General features: G+C 43.0%; 1 protein-coding gene across 1 annotated transcript in view; it reads right to left on the reverse strand.

The window, feature by feature from the left end:
- Positions 1 to 20708, reverse strand: part of LOC149451657 (uncharacterized) — a 91372-nt gene that overhangs the window by 17160 nt on the left and 53504 nt on the right. Inside the window, 2 exon segments of the mRNA XM_089690359.1 lie at positions 126 to 494; positions 582 to 632. Coding sequence (XP_089546485.1) covers positions 126 to 494; positions 582 to 632 — 420 coding nt within the window.

A 20708-nucleotide genomic window follows, 5' to 3' on the forward strand; every position in this document is an offset into this window, starting at 1 on the left:
AAGGCAGGACTTCAGTGAGGAACATTTCCCTCACTCAGGACAGGAAAGTGTCTTATTCCTCGTGTGAGATCTCAGATGTGTGGAAAGATGGGACTTCACTAAAAAACATTTCCCGCACTCAGAACAGGCTTCTCCCCCGTGTGAGATCTTCGATGTGTGTAAAGAGTGGACTTATTTGAAAAACATTTCCCGCACTCAGGACAGGCAAAAGGCTTCTCCCCTGTGTGAGATCTCTGATGTTTGGGCAGATTGGACTTCTGTGAAAAACATTTCCTGCACACAGCACAGGAATACGGCTTCTCCCCTGTGTGAGATCTCTGATGACTGGAAAGATGGTATTTCTCTGAAAAACATTTCCCGCACTCAGGACAGGAGTATGGCTTTTCCCCTGTGTGAGATCTCTGATGTTTGTGCAGACTAGACTTCTGTGAAAAACATTTCCCGCATGCAGCACAGGAATATGGCTTCTCCCCCGTGTGAGATCTCTGATGTTTCTGCAGACTGAACGTCTGTGAAAAACTTTTTCCGCACTCCGGACAAAAATATGGCTTCTCCCCAGTGTGAGATCTTAGATGTCTGACAACTTTTGATTTTTCTACAAAACATTTCCCGCACTCAGAACAAGAGTACGGCTTCTCCCCCGTGTGAGATCTTTCATGCACATTAAGTTTGTATTTAGAATGGAAACCCTTCCCGCACTCAGTACAGGAGAACCTCTTCCCTGTTGGAAGGCTGGCCCGGTCCCGCACAGTCTGAGGTTCCTCAGGATACGAGGAATCCGATGGTCCATCTACACTGGGTGGTGCCGGATGGACATTGGAGGGAGGCGGGTTTTCTCCTGGACTATACTGTGTGATGTCCTCATCTTCTACTTTCCAGTCTGGAGACAAAGTTAGACAATCCTCTGAAGTTTTCCTCATCTCCCGGCCATGGACTAAAATACAAAGACAAAGAGGATTACTAGACAGGAGCTGATTGGTTCCCCCAAACCAGGACTCCGCCCACATCAGGCAGCTTGGTCTCTGAGGAGCTTACAATTCCACCCTCACGGGAACTAGGAAATGGCTCCTCTGATCTCCTACCAGGTCATTTCTTTATTCATGGACCTTAGTCAGAGAGTGAGGAAACAACCAGAACTGTCTTTTATAGGAGGGACAGTGATGAGGGGATTATAGGACGAGGGTCCCCACCCCCTCTATCACTCATCACCATCTTCCCAACACAAGAAGTACTGCACTTCCTTATTTAGTCCATGATTTAGTCATGAAGAACAGCGGGGCTGAGCCCCACCAGAGGTCAGAGAGTGAGGATGGGGGGAGAACAACCAAGATGAAGACTGGACTGATCCTGAAGACCACCATCATTGGGGTATTGACTCCTCCCTCATTATCACTTTCTGTTTAAGGGTCCAAAGTTGGAGGATGTTATCACATTATCACCATGTAAAAGTCTGTGCTCCAATCACATCATCTGACATAAAATGTCCAGCTGGGAGGAAATGGGTGGAAAAGAAGTAAGGCCGATGTAATGTACAACTTATCATACGGAATACAAAAGTTAGGACTATACAGTATTAGTTTTCTTCTATATTTATCTGGTGATCTAGCCAGTAAATCTGCTGTTTTATAAAGACCATTTACCACTGACAGGGGGCTTACAATGATCAGCTTTTATTTATTCATGACAAACTTTTATCCCAAATGGAAAAAACTGTTTGATGAAACTTATTATGAAGTGTGAACTGGAGTTTGGCTTCAATTAGTTACTGTTTTTATATCTGCTAGTACATCTAACACTCCCCTCCCCCCAGACTGACCATGCTGCTGTCTCCACAGTGGGGGCGCTCTAATACAGAAGGTGTGTTACTGGCCAGATCACCAGGTGAAAACAGGGAAAAAAGCCAAAGAAAAGGAATGCAGCCGACACACCCAATGATTGGTAAGCTGCAATATGGGACATTTGTGGTTTAATATCCCTTTAGTTTGGTTGGTGAAATCTCATCCTATGTCCAGTGATAGCAGTGACATCTACTGGCCACAGTGAGACATCACAAGACAACCTAAACTTAGGGAGAAACCAAGTGAAGAACTATACAATCAGCCTGAGCCAAGTACAGCCCAGCCACAAACTAAACCCACATAGTATCTCTATTCAGGACAAGGGGGGCGACACTAATACATAGTGTAAGGATCACATCAAATTGGTGTTTAGTAATCAGAGATCACTTACAGGGGTTGTAACCCTCAGACATGGAATATGAACAAAGAATATCCCTCTACAGTGTGTACTTGTCTCACTCCAGAGCAATAAGAGTCATTTCTGTCTGCTGTCTCCTTCCTCTGCGATCGGCAGTTGAGTCCCTTCTGACAAGTCTTCCTGACACCAGGAGAAAAAAAGATGACAAGGGAGGGAGTTCCAGCACACAGCCTGTGATTGACAGCCTCAGCTCTGTTCCTGTGTGAAGGAAGTGTGTCTCTTCCCATCAATCATCTCTCAGAGCTCACTTCACTGAGCTGTGAAGAGAGTGACTTCAGCTCTCTGCCCCCTTTTTTCTGACTGCTCAGACAACCTGTATAAATTCTGGACTTTGAACAAATATAGAGAAATGAGTGCTATAGATAAACAGGTACAACGTATGTAGGAGGATTTGTTTTATCTCTGTGTATCACCTGAGGCCAGTCATTGCACTGAGTATATGGAGGGTTTACAACCACTTTAAATGTTTACTGTAGACAAGTTGCAGAGATCCCACACCGCTGCCTCCCATCTCCTGAGACTGCACTCAGTGACTTGGGTCTGAGACACTACAGACATATCCCTCCACCCGGCACAGCCAGCAGACCACAGAGCAAGGAACCCTGGGAGAGTCAGGCACAAGGCAGGAGACCCCAGTCACATGTCCTGGGTGCCTACAATGCTTATAGGAAAAATGAACATTTTGCTGCCAGCTGAACCCCAGAACCTCCATAAATCCAGTCTAGAGACATAAATTGTGTCTGCAGCACAGAGAAGGAAGATTATCCGAGAGAAATCCAGGAATACAGGACGGGGAACACAGCTCAGGAAAGTGACCAGGGGATTACAGGCTGATATCAGCCAGTCCCCGCCCTACTCTGGACCAATCAGTGAGCAGTATGGGTGGAGGAATGGATTTAGTGTTCATGACCCACCTGTGCTGATCTCTGTAGGAGTGTCCTCCTCTATAAATGTCCCCGTTATTCCATCCTCCTCCATAGACTGCTGATCATCCCTCACATACGCCTCTTCTTCTTCTGCTTTCACCTCAAATTCTATATCGATTGGATCTCCACTCTAAATCAAGGAAATGAGAGAAAATATCATTTAAAAAATCCACACATGACCCATACAAGTCCATGTTCTAGATGCTCCGTCCCACCAACCTTGTGATACTGAGGGATGGTGTGACCTTCCTGTGTGGAATCCCGGGAATACAGAGGACGGGGACATCTCTCTGGTGGGTTCCTGGTATTAGGTGGCTCCATCATATCCTTGTGTCCTTCTGAAAACTCCTCCATCACTCCATACTCCTCATCCTCCTCTTTATACTCTTCTTTAACATCAATATTATCATCCCCGAGGATTCCACTCTGAAAGATATAATAAAACATTCATTGTAACAAACATGCTGTGTATAAATCACAACGACCAATAATTGTCATCATCTACCTGATGATGGTGAGGGATGGTGTGACCTTCCTGTGTGGAATCCCGGGAATACAGAGGACGGGGACATCTCTCTGGTGGGTTCCCATGACTGGATCCATCTGTAGGAAACACACACACTGACTGAATCCATTGTTTCTATGTGTTTATCAGATGATGGGGGATCTAGGTGGATCCTCCGTACTGCTCTCTCCTTTACAATAAAGTCTCCTCTTACCCGGTGATGTGAGGGGCGGCTGATTGTCCATCATGACGTCCTTGTAGAGATCCTTGTGTCCTTCTAAATACTCCCACTCCTCCATGGAGAAATAGACAGTGACACCCTGACACCTTATAGGAACCTGACACACACAATGATACAGTCACCATCCAGACACATCCCTTGTCTGTTACTGGAGAATGTCCCAGAATTCCCGGCACCGCTCACCTCTCCTGTCAGCAGCTCCATCATCTTCTTGGTGACTTCTAGAATCTTCTGCATGTTGTGTCTCTCAGGGTTTAGGGAGTCACATGGAGGCACTGTGATGGTCATATGATCACCTGACTTCAGAAGAGGAAATCTCTGTATTGAGGAACCAATAGGAATATCATGTTAGAATCCCAGAATCCTCCTCACCTCTCTAGTCAGGTCTGTGTGATGTCATGTGACCTCCCAGAATCCTCCTCACCCCTCCGGTCAGGTCTGTTTGTAGGAATCGTGCACACAGAGACGGACACGGCCCTCCGTTTTGTTAAGAATTTTCTATGTTATACAATTTCTAACTCCGAAAGCAGGCTACCCCCTCCATCTTGTAGATCTCTCATCCCCCTCCCGTGCTGTGGGGTGACATGTGGCCTGAGTGATGAGAAGGGTCACAGGCGGCCAAAGCACAGCAGGAAGCTCCGAGCTATAAAACCTCATGAGCTGGGTGCATAGCTGTCTATTAACTGTGCAATCTGGCACATAGTAAAAGTATAAACCGAGTCCCTCACTGAACTTCAAAAGACCTTCCAAGGGGTCGTAAACACAGACTTACTTATAAAAACTCACTTTTTATATAAGTTGATATCTTCACGTAGGACATAACTACCTAAACATGGAGCCTATATGCGGAAGGCTCAGATTGAGGCCATTCTCCTGGTATGTGACACCCCTTAGCTGACATACAGAGAAAAGCAGAAAAGTATATCTCTTGAACCATTCAAGTGCATATTTCATGTTTCATCTCTAACCATTCTGCAGATGTGGCTGAGTATTAATATACTAGTGACCAGGCCGGCAAATGTACCTAGGAAATGTTATGAGCCAAAATATAAGCTAGAAGAGATTCTGGTTGTAACTTACGTCTCCACCCAACACCCCTCCCCAAAAGGAGACCATTGGTTACTACTCCAAAGAGACACTCTGCTGGGATTTACTAGAAAAAGTAAAACCCAAAGCTTTTTGGCTAGTACTTATCTACCTAAACTTCTTTCTGTTGTCTCTTTGCTGTGTTATTGCTCTGTGTATATTTATATATATTGGTTACATCTTTTTTTCTGTAAATATTTTTATTGCACCCTTTTGACCTTTTAGTAATAAAACTTACTTTCTGAAAGTGCTGAACTGTTTCTAAAGCTCTTTAATGCAACTTATGAATTCCTGCTGCTGAAGAGCGCTACTGCGTGTGTTTAACCCTCTGTATAACCTGCCTGCGGTGACAGTGGTATACAGACGATTATTTCAACCATCCTAGTGTTATTGCTGATATTGCCGAGTTTCCTCTCTGTACAAAAAGGAGGTGGTGGCAGTGTGAAGGGTTAATTGCGTAATTAACCTGACCCAGTAACAATTGCGCTCAGGCTGCTGGTACATCGATTTGTAGTCCAGTGAGCTGCAAAAACATTGTGCGGGGTGCAGCTGGGTGTGGCATTGTTACGCATGTGACATCGCAGTTTTAGATTGGCTAGTCCTTCGGTCACGAGTCTGGTGAGAGGGGCAGGGATTTCATATCGCAATCGTCACACTGTGTATTATTAATAGAGATAAGAGTGCTGTCATGTGACCTCCCAGAATCCTCCTCACCTCTCTGATCAGGTCTGTGTATTATTAATAGACATAAGAGTGCTGTCATGTGACCTCCCAGAATTTTTCCTCATCTCTCCGGTCAGGTCTGTGTTTTATTAATAGAGATGAGAGTGATGTCATGTGACCTCCCAGAATCCTCCTCACCTCTCCGGTCATGTCTGTGTTTTATTAATAGAGATGAGAGTGATGTCATGTGACCTCCCAGAATCCTCCTCACCTCTCCGGTCAGGTCAATGTTTTATTAATAGAGATAAGAGTGATGTCATGTGACCTCCCAGAATCCTCCTCACCTCTCCGGTCAGGTCTGTGTTTTATTAATAGAGATGAGAGTTGTTGTGGACTTTTGAATCATGTCTCAAAAATATGACTTTTATCAAGACATAATAGTATATGGCAAACAGCTCAGCATAACCGGATGTTAAGAGTTAATTTTGTCTTGGTTGAACCACCAAGAATTCTAGTTAAAGAACTGGAGAGAATGGGGGAAGTAAGACTTTTCCAAGACAATGGGACTGTTTGAACTGTCAACAAGGACTATTTGTATATGGAAGTCGAGAAGAATGCACATACAGAAAGTCAAACACATAGGACTTTGACTTGTAAACATTTCAACAATAATGAGACGGGAACTCAACTGGTTGAAAGCTTAACCAAAACCTGTAGAGTGTGATGAACCAACAGACCTCTGAAACTATTACCATATACTATTGTTCACCAAGGGTGAAAGCATTAACAATTGTTTACCATGAGTCCAATACAAGGGCCATGCAAACAGAGAGTTTTTCCCTACACAGAGAAAATGTTGATTCTGAAACAAAGGGGTGAAATTCAGGACATTTAAGTTTAAAAGTTCACTGTATATCATGACAAAAATGTACTACAAAAACAGATTATAAATAAGATGGTATAGTTTTTAAACACCACTAAATACTCAGCAATGGGAACTATATATCACTAACTTGAGTATTGAGATGATGGGAAGTAAGATGTATTATAAACTAGCATTAGTTACATGTCTTATCAGGAAACAAACAGGATGATATTTCAAGTAGGAATAACTGAATATACACCTATATTCCATGGTCCCTATTTAGAATATCATAGGTATGATCACTGCTATATCTGGAAAGAGCCGTATATTTTATTCCTGAAATTACCTGAAGATTCCACCCAAGGTATGAGTCATCTCAAATACTCACATTGTTCTGTGATACATGACCGCCACCTGGTGGGCAGGTGAGAAATAGCTTATGTACACACATTTCTCAACTAGCCAATCAGGAAGCCTGGTGGGAAGGTATCTTAGAACAATGGACTAGTGGATATAAAAGCCCATGTGCTTTAAGAAAAAGGAAGAACCCTCATAAAGACCTCATGGAAAGACCTGACATCTGAAGAAGATCTCTGCTGAAATAATTACTCTTCCATCTTTTCAAACTTCTTAAAACTTTAAACCTCTAATCTTATAACCTCCTACATTCTCCCCTACTGAGAATCTTTCACTTGCCCTATATATCAGTCTAAAGGCGTTCCACTGCCAGCTAAATCCACGGGAGAGTTGCCTAGTCTGACGTCCGGGTGTGGTGAGATGTTTATTTGATTTTGTATTAATTACTTTCTCTGTTGTGTAGAATCATAAAATTACCTTAGTGTATTACAACAATATTGGGTAGTTAGATATCTGTAGTCAGATACTGTGTTACTGTTAAAAAAATTGTTTATTGCCATATTATAAATTTTTCCATATTTCATAATTTATTGAATATTAATAACCAGAGTATCACATATCAAGGGCTTACTTCTTGCAATCCTATGGCCACGGCGTGCGAGAATATAACCTTTGAGATATTCGAAATTATTAATTATTAATAAATTTAATAAATAATCATATCATTTAAAAATTGTAATTGATGTAATTAGTTAGAAACTTGATTAGTGTGTCTTACATTGGTAGGTTATATCTTTGATTGTGTGTACCAATGTTCATTTATCACCAGTCTTTTGCGTTTTGTGTTAATATATATATAATTTTTGTACATAAATAAATATTTATATTTATCTATTATAAGGCAAATTTTGTGTGTATGGTACGAAATCATATTGGCTAAAAGAATTCAAGGTATAATAATAAGTGGTGATCAAATTATCAAAGTGTCCAAATTATTGGTTTATTAAATATTTGCCGTATTTTAACGGCTGGAGGCACTGTAATATTTCATCTAAGGGAAAGGGACACGCCCTTTATAAATAATATATATCCTTACATAAACCACCACAACATAAATTTGGAGGCACTGCTGAGATTTCATCTAAGGGAAGGGACACGCCCTTTATAAATAATATATATCCTTACATAAACCACCACAGGATAAATTTGGAGGCACTGCTGAGAGCCATAGAAATCGTACCATAACACAAAACGCACTGGTGATTGTATATTTGTACACTTTATCAAACATATATTTTGTATCAAAATGGCATCCAGTAATCACGGATCCACTTCTTCCAAGCATAACGAGGAAAATATGGCGGCTCAAGGCATTGAGCAGGAAGTTATGAAGCCAGCTCGGAAAGCTGCCGGTGCTTGGCAGAAGTATGTTGAAAATGAAGTAATAGATTATCTCCGCAAGAGATTAAGTTTGGGGGATAGCAATAAGGAATTTGTGGATGAAGAGAAAAAGCAGGCTATTAGCACTTTTGAGGACCTGTTCAACCAAAAGGGCCAGGTTGTTGGGTTTTTAATAGCATTTGCTGGAGCAGAAAGTGATAGAAGCCGTGACAGACTTCTCCTAGAAGCTTGGCCCATGTTATGGTTCATGACCGCTGGAGCTGCCCAGCAGACCATGACTCTAAGGGAAGAGTTGTCAGAGGCCCGCCTCTTGTTAGAAAGCAAAAATCAGGACATTGAGTCTTTGAAAGGGAAGCTTGGTCATGCCGGTGTTCGTTTAGACGAATCCGAGAAACATTATGATAGATTGGTCGGAGACTTTCGAAGTGCTCAGGACCTATATGAAAGAAACTTTCAGGAATTAAAACAACTTCAAAAGAAGTATCAGGACTTAAAAGATGAGGTGGAGTACTTCAGATCAGAGAGGTTATCTCCTGTCAAAATTAAAGTTCACCCAGGGGATAAGCATGACCAGTCAGAACTTACCTTGATAAAATCTGAGCAGAAAAGTCTGGAGGAGCAGATTATAAGGTTGACGGCCCAAATAAATTCTGGGGTCCAAAGACGGACCAACCCAGTCAAGCCAGAGGCTGATGAGCGGAGATACCCGCATCACAGCGAAGTATCTGATAGTGAGTCAGGGTCAGAATATAGGTCACCTCCTAAGCTTTCAAGATACACTCCAGAGCGCTCTGAAGAAAAATATGAGGTTTCATATAGGCAGGAAGGGAAATCCCAGGGGTCATTCAGGAGATATGACACCCCAAAGGTTATTAAGTTCCTGAAGGACACTGTTCCTATGTTTTCTAAGAAAGGGTCCCTTGAGATCACCGAACACATGAGAACATATGAACAGACGTTAGAGATTCTGGGCATTAGAGATGACCACACCAAAATAGAATTGCTGCCATGGGTGTTTGAAGAGAAATACCGGCAATTCTTTGAGACCTTGAGGGCCTATTCCAATCAGTCCTGGAGAGAGGTTAAACATAAGTGCCACATGGAATTTGGGCCTTATAAAACTGTAACCTCTGCCAAGGCTGCGGCCTACAATTTAAAGTGTGGTCCTCACCAAAGCCCTGCAGAATTTCTGGCTGTCCTCAGAAATGCCTATTTCCTGGCTGAAAAGGATCCCAATCCTAACCAGCCAGAATTCAAGACACTATTCTATGAAGCATTACCTGCTTACATAAAATTGGGACTTGCAAAGGATTACAGAAAGGGATGCTCTCTTGATTGGTTGGTGAGAGAGAGTGACTATTTATTCTCGATCCAACAGTCCAGTGAGGGCGGGATAAAAAGAGAACCTAAAAATAGCCCCAAGATGGTAGCAGCCACTACCGTTTCCCCTCCAAATCCAAATTTGCAGGCAGAGAAAAAATCATATGCGGAAGTAGTCCGTGGGGGTAAAACCAATGGTTCCCCTAGATTTGTACCTCAAACCCAGCAAGTGAAGGAGGTCCATAACTTTGCACCCCAAAACCAGTGGGTAAGAAAGGATAGACAAAAGCCAGGGAACTACGGTAGTGGAAGTGAGAAGAATAAAAAGTATGGTAAAGGGCAGTACAGTGATGAGAATCAAAGGAGGCAATGGTATCCTCAGAGGTTCTATTATCCTCGCCAAAACCAACATGGGAATTTTTATGGGAACCCCAATTTCAACAGGCCCCATAATTACAATAAGAATCCCAATTTTAATAAAAATTCCGACTTCCAAAGATTTCCTCCACGCCAAGAACACCCTCAGGCTCAAAGGGGGGATACAGTACCCCAGGCTCCCTTTAATAACAGGGAGACCCCAAAACCTCAGAGAGAACAATGGCGTCGGGACCAGAGCAGTAGTTCTGACTCTGAATCTCATTACCAGTCTCGTCCAAAATACAAGCGCAAGTATAGGAAAAGGGAGAATCAACAGAATGACTCCTCTGAGCGTATTGGACAAATCGAGGCACAGGTCAGCAAAATGGCTGAACAAATGGACAGGCTTGTCACTCAATTTCCATCCAATCCTTTTTTAGGAGCAGCTCCTGTGACCAACCAAGGGTCACAGAATTAATAGGCAACCAAGCCTTAAACCAACAGGGGAGAACACTGAGTCGAATGACAGGAGATGTGTGTACCGTCCCTGACACGCCTACTAATAGAGAATCTAGTTCTCAGGCAAAGGGGGACCAGTTGTTGGTTATTAATGATTCTCCTGTTTTTCAGTGTCCATCTATTGCCCCTAATATAGTCGCGGCATCGGAAGTCGTCGGGATTGACAAGCCAGACGGAGCACCAACTTCTAGTTGTGCTTCTGTCTTGAGACAGTCCAAGAATCCCACCAAGGAGGATAAGGGTAATGTGTCCACCACATGCGGTGAGATAAGAGCTAGTCATAGGTCATTGAAGGGCCCACAGATCTTCAACCACACCAATTTCATGTGTGAGCTGACTGAATCTGATGGGAGATATTATGCCACAGTACAGGTGCAGGATGCCAGTGATCTTCCTATTGTCGGTTTAATAGACACTGGATCCCAAGCCACCATCATGTCACAGGCACATTTTGATAAAGTGGCGAATGTCATGCCCACCAAGCCGAGACTTAAAAGTTTTGACAGCTCATTGATTGGTGTAGGTGGAGACCCGTTACAAGTCATGGGTACCGCCTGGCTTAAATTGAAACTGGGTAATAAAGAACTGAGACACCCCATCATCATTGCCAGTATCTCCCAGCACCACATGATAATTGGGATGGACTTCCTAAAAAGGCTGAACACCATAGTTGACTGTGTGAACCAAGTCCTGTGGTCACAGGTAAATACCCCAATTAAATATGGGAAACTTAAAACTCCCCATTCCCGACAACACTGCCACCTGGTGGAAGAAAGGCCTGGATCATTAGAAATCCATTTCAGGAACAGCCAACTTCCTGATATAACGGTTATCAAACCTGATGACCATAACCCTATCAGAAGAGATGAGGAACACATTTTTAGAATTCCCCAAGATAAAATAAAAGATATCTCCCTCCAAGATGACATCCTTACGATATCTTTTCATCAGGAGGATAAACCAAGAAAAGGGGGAGATCATACCCAATTCTTGACAGGTATTGAAAGGGTTAACAGCGACTTGTTTATCCCCATCCGGATAAATGGTCTTAATAGGTCAAAATATGCCAAACTAGATTTGAGACAGGAACACAGCTTTGTAAGCCATGGGTTGATAAAACACCTGACCGAAATGGAAATGATCCGTTTCTCCACACCTCAGCGTCATTGGATTTCAGACTCCCTTGATGACTCTGATGATCACAATTCAATGGCTAGGTGTCTCTTAAACGTCACTATAGGAAACAAAACAGCCACCCATGTGTTCCTAGTCTTGGATAATCCCCAAACGAAAATTTATTTTGGCAACGATATATTACATCGCTTTGCAACGCAAGTCGACCTAATTAATGACTGTTTATGGAGTCGACTAAAGGGGGACCCCGAAAAATACCAAAATCTGGACTTAGCTTTAAAATCCCAGCAACAGATGCCTTATGCTGTTGAAGTCCAGGTAGCCCAAAAGATTACAATTCCTAAGGGCATAAATAATTTCATACTCCCCATCCAAGTTAAAAAGGGACATAGACTGAAGGGGTCAGATGCGTTAGTATGCCTCTCCCATAAAATGCAGGGGGAGGGACTGAACATTACACACACGCCCCTAGTCAACACACATCAATCCCCGATGTACATTTACATACATAATCTGTCCAATCAGGACATCGTCTTACCCAAAGAGACCCTTATTGGTCTAGCGGTAGAGACTGAATATTACACCTTTGGGGTCACTAACCAGGTGATTGGACTCATCCCCGATGAATATTTGTCGGAGGAACAATTAATTGAACAAACATTCCATTCACTACCAGAGGGTATTTTCACCATAGAGTCCATTTATCCATTCGATTCTAAAGATGGCACCTGTCGAGTCGAAGAGACATCAATTGTCTTTGATCACCCAATCAAAGAACAAGAGTACCCCAAAGAACCTGGATGGCAGGAGAACACACACACACATCACATACCCAATGACCTCACCACGAAACTTGAAGAGGCATATGAGATAGGTCAGCCGGAAAGCTTTCCTGGATTCAAGGAGTTAGTGGAAGAGATGGTGGCCCTCGCCGACGCGTGTGCCAGTGATCTCGACCGACAATTGCTCCGAGAGCTTCTCCTTGAATTCCAAGAGATCTTTGCCAAGGATTCTTACGATTGTGGGACTACTGACCTACACATCGCTAGGATCCAAACAGATCCAGATGCCCCACCAGTATTCGTAAGACAGTATAGATTACCATTAGCTTCCTATGAATCTCTAGCTGAGATTATCAGGAAGTTACATGAAAGGGGTATAATTAGGCCCATCCACAGCTCCTACAACCACCCGATCCTGGGTATTTTAAAACCCAATGGACAATGGCGTTTGTGCGCTGACCTCCGTCAGCTAAACAAACGTGTGTACATGTCAGGATGGCCTGTCCCATACATAGACCAGTGTCTAGCCCAGCTCCAAGGATCCCAGGTTTTTACAGCCTTGGATTGTGCACAGGGGTATTGGACCATAAAGGTGAGTGAGGAAGACCAATACAAACTGGCCTTCAGTTTTGGGAATCGACAATATTGTTGGGTACGAATGCCTTTCGGATTCATAAATTCCGGACATGAATTTGCTGTGTTCATGCACAAGGCCATGCCAGACGCCTTCGAAAGGGGGACGTTGGCATATGTGGACGATATCCTGATCAAAAGTACTGATATGGCCAAACACATTACAGAACTTCGGCATGTCCTGGGCCAATTAAAAGCAGCAGGAGTAAAACTGTCCTTACAAAAAGCCCAGTGGTGTCGCACGAAGGTAAACTTCCTAGGCCATGAAGTTACTGCTGAAGGTTTGAACCCACAAAAGAAGAAAGTTGAGGCGGTTCTGAATTGTAAAGTCCCTACTAACCTTAAAGAATTGAGATCATTCCTAGGTATGGTAAACTACTCGCGTAAGTTTATTGATAATTACGCCGAGATAAGCAAGCCGTTGCTTCACCTACTGAAGAAGGATGTCGGATGGTCGTGGGGTAAGAAACAGGAGGACGCCATGAAGGAATTAAAGGAACGTCTCACACAAGCGCCGTGTCTCGGATATCCCGAAGGGGGTAAAAATTTCTATCTAGAGACAGGGTTTACGCAGGTAAGTATGAGTTCTGTTCTTTACCAGAAACGTGATGATGTCAGTAAGGTGATTGCCTATGCCAGTAAAACTTTGTCCCCGGTTGAAGTAAAGTTCAGTGACTGTGAAAAAGCTCTATTGTCCACCGTGTGGGCATTACAGAATTTCCGCAGTTACATTCAGGGAGAGAGAATCATTGTTGAAACGGCACACCAGCCTTTACAGTATTTAAAGAGTGAACGTATCAAGGGAGGAAATGTGTCTAATAGCCGCATCACTGCTTGGACTTTGTCTTTGCAAGGGTGGCCTCTTGAAATTCGGTACAAACAGAACAAGGAAAGTCCAGTAGCCCAGGGCCTAGCCGAGCTCCATGATTGTTCCGCAACTACGCCTGCTATGGAGGGCCCGGACACTGACTTTCTGGAAGAACAACTGTTCTCTCCCTACAAGGTTTACGATGAAGAATACTGTAAACAGCTGCCGTGTGTATATGTGGATGGTTGTGCTTTTCATCACAAGGATGGGGAACAGCTCCAACTAGTGGCAGGTATTGGAATCGTTTGGACCCAAGGTGTCACCCCAATTTCTGTGGGATACAAACTTGGACCAAAAAGCAGTCAGGTTGCTGAACTTACTGCAATTCTTAGAGCAGTTGAGATGGCTATAGAGTTCAACATCAAAGAGTGTGCCATCATAACCGATTCCAATTATGTCAGGAATAGTTTTGTGGAGTATTTCCCTAGGTGGAAGCGAAACAACATGAACAAGAGTAATCACAAACCCGTGAAACATGGTAAGCTCTTTTGTCACATCGATGAACTGGTAAGGTCCAATGATCTCACCCTGCACTTCAAGAAGACCAAAGGCCACTCCAAGGTTCTAGGTGCCGAGAAAGAAGGGAACGATCTGGCCGATTCTCTAGCCAAGGAAGGGGCAATCACCGGTGAACTGTTAGACATTGATCAATTTTTAGGTACCGTACAGGTTGAAGCTGTCACCAGGCAACAGGCCAGAACAGCTGGTGATCCGAATGCATTACAGTGGAGTCACGATTCTCCTAGTGAGGATTTAATTACTGCCCAAAAAGAAGACCCAATAATTGGCTTGTTTTATAGTCATATAGAAGATCCCAACCAAAATCCCATAAATAAGGAAGTATGTAGTGGGAAGGAGGATTTACGTATCTTAATGAAATCCAAATCCCAATTCTCTTTATACCAGGGATTGTTGATACGAACCTCAAAGGGTGGCGTACAACAATGGGTCGTCCCACTTAAATTTAGAGGTTTGATGCTACAGCATGCCCATGATGCTCCTACTTCCGGTCATCGTGGGGAAAAGATCACGTATGAGATCCTGCGGGATTATGCCTACTGGCCTCATATGTTACGTGATGTGAAGGAATACTGCCAAGGTTGCCTAATATGTCCCCAATTTCAACCTACCAAGCCAACTCACAGAGCACCTCTCCAGAAGAGGGGGATATGTATGCCTTGGTCAGACCTTCAGATGGATTTTATTGGGCCAGTAACAAAATCTTCACGAGGAAATCGGTATATGTTAACAGTTACATGTTTATTCACCAAGTATGTCGAATGTATACCAGCACCAAATAACAGCTCCGAGACATGTGCTGCATTGCTAATAAATCATGTATTTTCACGTTTTGGTTTACCTCAGAGGATAGAGTCTGATAGAGGATCGCACTTCACTAGCGAAGTGATGGCCAAATTGTGGAAAATTTTGGGGGTTAAAAGGAAATTGCATATCGCCTATCGGCCAGCCTCTAGTGGTGGTGTAGAACGATACAATCAGACCATCGTTAATGTCCTTAAGAAATTTGTTAAGGAAACAGGCAAAGATTGGGATGTCAAGCTCCCACTGGTCCTGATGGCGTTGAGGGCTACTCCGAATACAGTTACAAAAATGTCATCTTTTGAACTGATGACAGGTAGACGGATGGTACTGCCCCAGCACTTATTGTATCGCACTACAGATCAAAATTTGATCAATGCTACCACCACACACCAGTACATAGAGGATTTACGTAAACATCTGCAATATGCTTTTGCCTTTGCCCAGCGAAATTTGGAAAGAGCTGCAACTAGTGCTAAGACATACTATGATCTCAAAACCTCCAAGAAGGAATATGAGATTGGTGACAAGGTCTATCTATACAACTTTGCAAGAGACCAGATCAAGGAACGGAAATTCCTTCCATCTTGGAAAGGTCCGTTCTCTATCATTGATAAAATCTCTCCGGTCGCATATAAATTGCAGGTTACCCGGTATGGTGAAATCAGTGATAGATGGGTGCACATCAATCAATTACGTGCTTGCCATCCGAAGTCTCAATTGCAGTTGTTGGAAGACTGAACCCACCAATTCCTATCTGGAGATATTGAGATCATTATTAAATTTCCTTTAAACATATAATTCATCTGTTGCCTTACAGGATCCAGTAACATAATTTTATGTATATCCCATACTCAAACTGTTCATTTTAATAATTTAGAAAGGAAGGCCCAGACTATGACCAGACCGGCGATCGGAGGTGTCAATGACCGGACCCTAGAAGGAAGCTATAATGTCCTGTGGGAAAGACCAGATGCCAGAGATCGATCCGGAGACGATAACCTGATGTCCCAGGCCACCAAGGGCCAGTCCAGAGGAAAAGACCCGCCTAGGAGACCGTCTAAGAGACCTGTCGTGCGGAGGACCCATGGACCCCAAGGTGGATGTGCCAGGCCAGGCCGGCCTCATCACAAGACCAGGATCGTCATCGGAAGTGTCCATCTAAAGACGCCGAGTCAAGTTAAGGACCAACCAGCATCACCGCTGCCATTTTATTATAAAAAAAAAAAAAAAAAAAGAAAAATTTTTTTTTATTATTTCATTCCCTTCACCGAAGAAGACGAACGATCACTCTAACCAAAAGTCCCACTCATGTTTTTCGATACAGACACCCCTCTACGCGTGCCTATACCCCAAAAACAAAGGGGGATTTGTTGTGGACTTTTGAATCATGTCTCAAAAATATGACTTTTATCAAGACATAATAGTATATGGCAAACAGCTCAGCATAACCGGATGTTAAGAGTTAATTTTGTCTTGGTTGAACCACCAAGAATTCTAGTTAAAGAACTGGAGAGAATGGGGGAAGTAAGACTTTTCCAAGACAATGGGACTGTTTGAACTGTCAACAAGGACTATTTGTATATGGAAGTCGAGAAGAATGCACATACAGAAAGTCAAACACATAGGACTTTGACTTGTAAACATTTCAACAATAATGAGACGGGAACTCAACTGGTTGAAAGCCTAACCAAAACCTGTAGAGTGTGATGAACCAACAGACCTCTGAAACTATTACCATATACTATTGTTCACCAAGGGTGAAAGCATTAACAATTGTTTACCATGAGTCCAATACAAGGGCCATGCAAACAGAGAGTTTTTCCCTACACAGAGAAAATGTTGATTCTGAAACAAAGGGGTGAAATTCAGGACATTTAAGTTTAAAAGTTCACTGTATATCATGACAAAAATATACTACAAAAACAGATTATAAATAAGATGGTATAGTTTTTAAACACCACTAAATACTCAGCAATGGGAACTATATATCACTAACTTGAGTATTGAGATGATGGGAAGTAAGATGTATTATAGACTAGCATTAGTTACATGTCTTATCAGGAAACAAACAGGATGATATTTCAAGTAGGAATAACTGAATATACACCTATATTCCATGGTCCCTATTTAGAATATCATAGGTATGATCACTGCTATATCTGGAAAGAGCCGTATATTTTATTCCTGAAATTACCTGAAGATTCCACCCAAGGTATGAGTCATCTCAAATACTCACATTGTTCTGTGATACATGACCGCCACCTGGTGGGCAGGTGAGAAATAGCTTATGTACACACATTTCTCAACTAGCCAATCAGGAAGCCTGGTGGGAAGGTATCTTAGAACAATGGACTAGTGGATATAAAAGCCCATGTGCTTTAAGAAAAAGGAAGAACCCTCATAAAGACCTCATGGAAAGACCTGACATCTGAAGAAGATCTCTGCTGAAATAATTACTCTTCCATCTTTTCAAACTTCTTAAAACTTTAAACCTCTAATCTTATAACCTCCTACATTCTCCCCTACTGAGAATCTTTCACTTGCCCTATATATCAGTCTAAAGGCGTTCCACTGCCAGCTAAATCCACGGGAGAGTTGCCTAGTCTGACGTCCGGGTGTGGTGAGATGTTTATTTGATTTTGTATTAATTACTTTCTCTGTTGTGTAGAATCATAAAATTACCTTAGTGTATTACAACAATATTGGGTAGTTAGATATCTGTAGTCAGATACTGTGTTACTGTTAAAAAAACTGTTTATTGCCATATTATAAATTTTTCCATATTTCATAATTTATTGAATATTAATAACCAGAGTATCACATATCAAGGGCTTACTTCTTGCAATCCTATGGCCACGGCGTGCGAGAATATAACCTTTGAGATATTCGAAATTATTAATTATTAATAAATTTAATAAATAATCATATCATTTAAAAATTGTAATTGATGTAATTAGTTAGAAACTTGATTATTGTGTCTTACATTGGTAGGTTATATCTTTGATTGTGTGTACCAATGTTCATTTATCACCAGTCTTTTGCGTTTTGTGTTAATATATATATAATTTTTGTACATAAATAAATATTTATATTTATCTATTATAAGGCAAATTTTGTGTGTATGGTACGAAATCATATTGGCTAAAAGAATTCAAGGTATAATAATAAGTGGTGATCAAATTATCAAAGTGTCCAAATTATTGGTTTATTAAATATTTGCCGTATTTTAACGGCTGGAGGCACTGTAATATTTCATCTAAGGGAAAGGGACACGCCCTTTATAAATAATATATATCCTTACATAAACCACCACAACATAAATTTGGAGGCACTGCTGAGATTTCATCTAAGGGAAGGGACACGCCCTTTATAAATAATATATATCCTTACATAAACCACCACAACAGAGTGATGTCATGTGACCTCCCAGAATCCTCCTCACCTCTCCGGTCAGGTCAGTGTTTTATTAATAGAGATAAGAGTGATGTCATGTGACCTCCCAGAATCCTCCTCACCTCTCCGGTCAGGTCTGTGTTTTATTAATAGAGATAAGAGTGATGTCATGTGACCTCCCAGAATCCTCCTCACCTCTCCGGTCAGCAGGTAGATGATCTCCAGGGTGAGGTTTAGTATCTTCTCAGTCATGTGACTCCGGTCCTCCTCCATCCTCATTGGTGCCATCATGTGATCTATACAGGTCTCCTTGTAGACGGATAACTTTGGGAAATGAAAGTAAGAATGATTTGGATGGTATTGGTCACACAATAATAGGATGTGGATGTGAGGGGGGAATAGGAGGGTTGCTGGACATTGAAGAACTACTCCCCCCATGGGAAGACATTTAGTTTGGACTGTTTAGTGTTTTATACATTTTGGAGGTCCCGGGACCCTCTTGTCCTGTCAGATCAGAAATCCCCTTTTCTCTGTTGGGTTTGTTTGGTCTCTGAACTGGTTTTGATAAGTATTAGATCTGCAGACAAGGAATGATAAATATGATCCTTCCTATGACTTGTTTGCTCTGAGGCAGTGCTGTGAGGTCAATGTCAGCTCATCATGAGGTCCAGGAAGGGGAACTTGATGACTTTTGGCCATAGTTGCTGGCTAATCAGGACAATTGGCAGAACTCCGGCTGCAAGGCTCCAATCTCCGGCAGCCTGCTGACTGACAGGAGTGATGTCACTGTCACTCTCTGCAGTAAGAGAAGGGATTGGATGGGATAGCAGGAGGATGGTGCTGGTGGAGTAGAGAGCTGTGAGGAAGGAGCCTATTCTCTTCCCTCCAATGACAGCGCAGTGTGGGTAGAAGGAGGACAGGAGGGGGAGGGGTTTGGTTACCAAGTATACTGTAGTATCCAGGACATTGTACAGAGTGGTGGTGGGTTCCTGGGGCTCTGAATTCCAGCACCGGGCACTGCCAGAGCCTGTGTCATGGGAAGGTATTGGAGTGTCTCCTGAAGATGTCTAGCACTGATCCCCTGACTACCTTTTAGTCAATAATGCACCGAGAATCCTCCTCTAAGAACAAGTGCCCACCAAGGGTGAAGGATTGTCCTTCTGCATTCCATTTGGTATCTTGGAATACATTATTTGACCAGTGAGATGGTAAGAAGGTGAAGGTTGTCTTCCTTTCCTGGTAGGAGTTCTGTAAGGAGGTCTGGAAAGTAAGTGCAGGTAAGAGGACAACCAGAGACCAAGAGCCCCCCTCCCTGCCTCAGAGTCCCCCTGAGCCTGACAAACTTTTCCTTCCTCAGAGCCCTGCTCCCCACCAACCCTATCAAAGACCCAGATTCCTTCAGCTACTCTACCCCCTCAAAATGCTTTAACTTCACTATCCCCTCAGGGGCCCCAAAGTCTCCCATCCTCAGTAACCCGAGAGACCCCTCAGCTCCTCTACTTCCCTCAGACCCCTCAGTATTTCCCTCCCTCTGATACCAATGATGGAACATATTCTTCATGGCCGGCTGGGCAATGTTTTCTTCCTCCTGAGCAGCAATGTAAGGGGCTCTATGCTCCATACTCCTGACCCCGGCACTCCATCATTGTGTTGGCTGCATAGTGTAATGATTGCCCATTGGCTGCCTGTGTAGTGTCATCATTGCCCTTTGTAGGCCATGTATGGTCAGGATGGTCCTTGTCTTGTCTATTTATTGTCAGTGCTGTTTGTTTAGAGGACCATACTACAAGAATTTATCTCCACAATGAGGAGAATGTTCCGGCCCCGGAAGTGGGGGAATGTTCTGCCCCTGAAGGGGTTAATCTGGGTTCCCACACTATATATGTGTGTATCATCATCTGCTGGAGATAAAAGACGTCACAGTGACTATGGAGGAAGAGGACCGACGTGACCGTGGAGGAAGAGGACCGACGTGACCGTGGAGGAAGAGGACCGACGTGAATGTGGAGGAAAAGGACCGACGTGACTGTGGAGGAAGAGGACCGACGTGACTATGGAGGAAGAGGACCGACGTGACTA

Source organism: Staurois parvus, unplaced genomic scaffold (assembly GCF_062004578.1).
Source record: "Staurois parvus isolate SC_StPar_1 unplaced genomic scaffold, SC_StPar_1.0 ptg000526l, whole genome shotgun sequence".
In the NCBI taxonomy this organism is placed as follows: Eukaryota; Metazoa; Chordata; class Amphibia; order Anura; family Ranidae; genus Staurois; species Staurois parvus.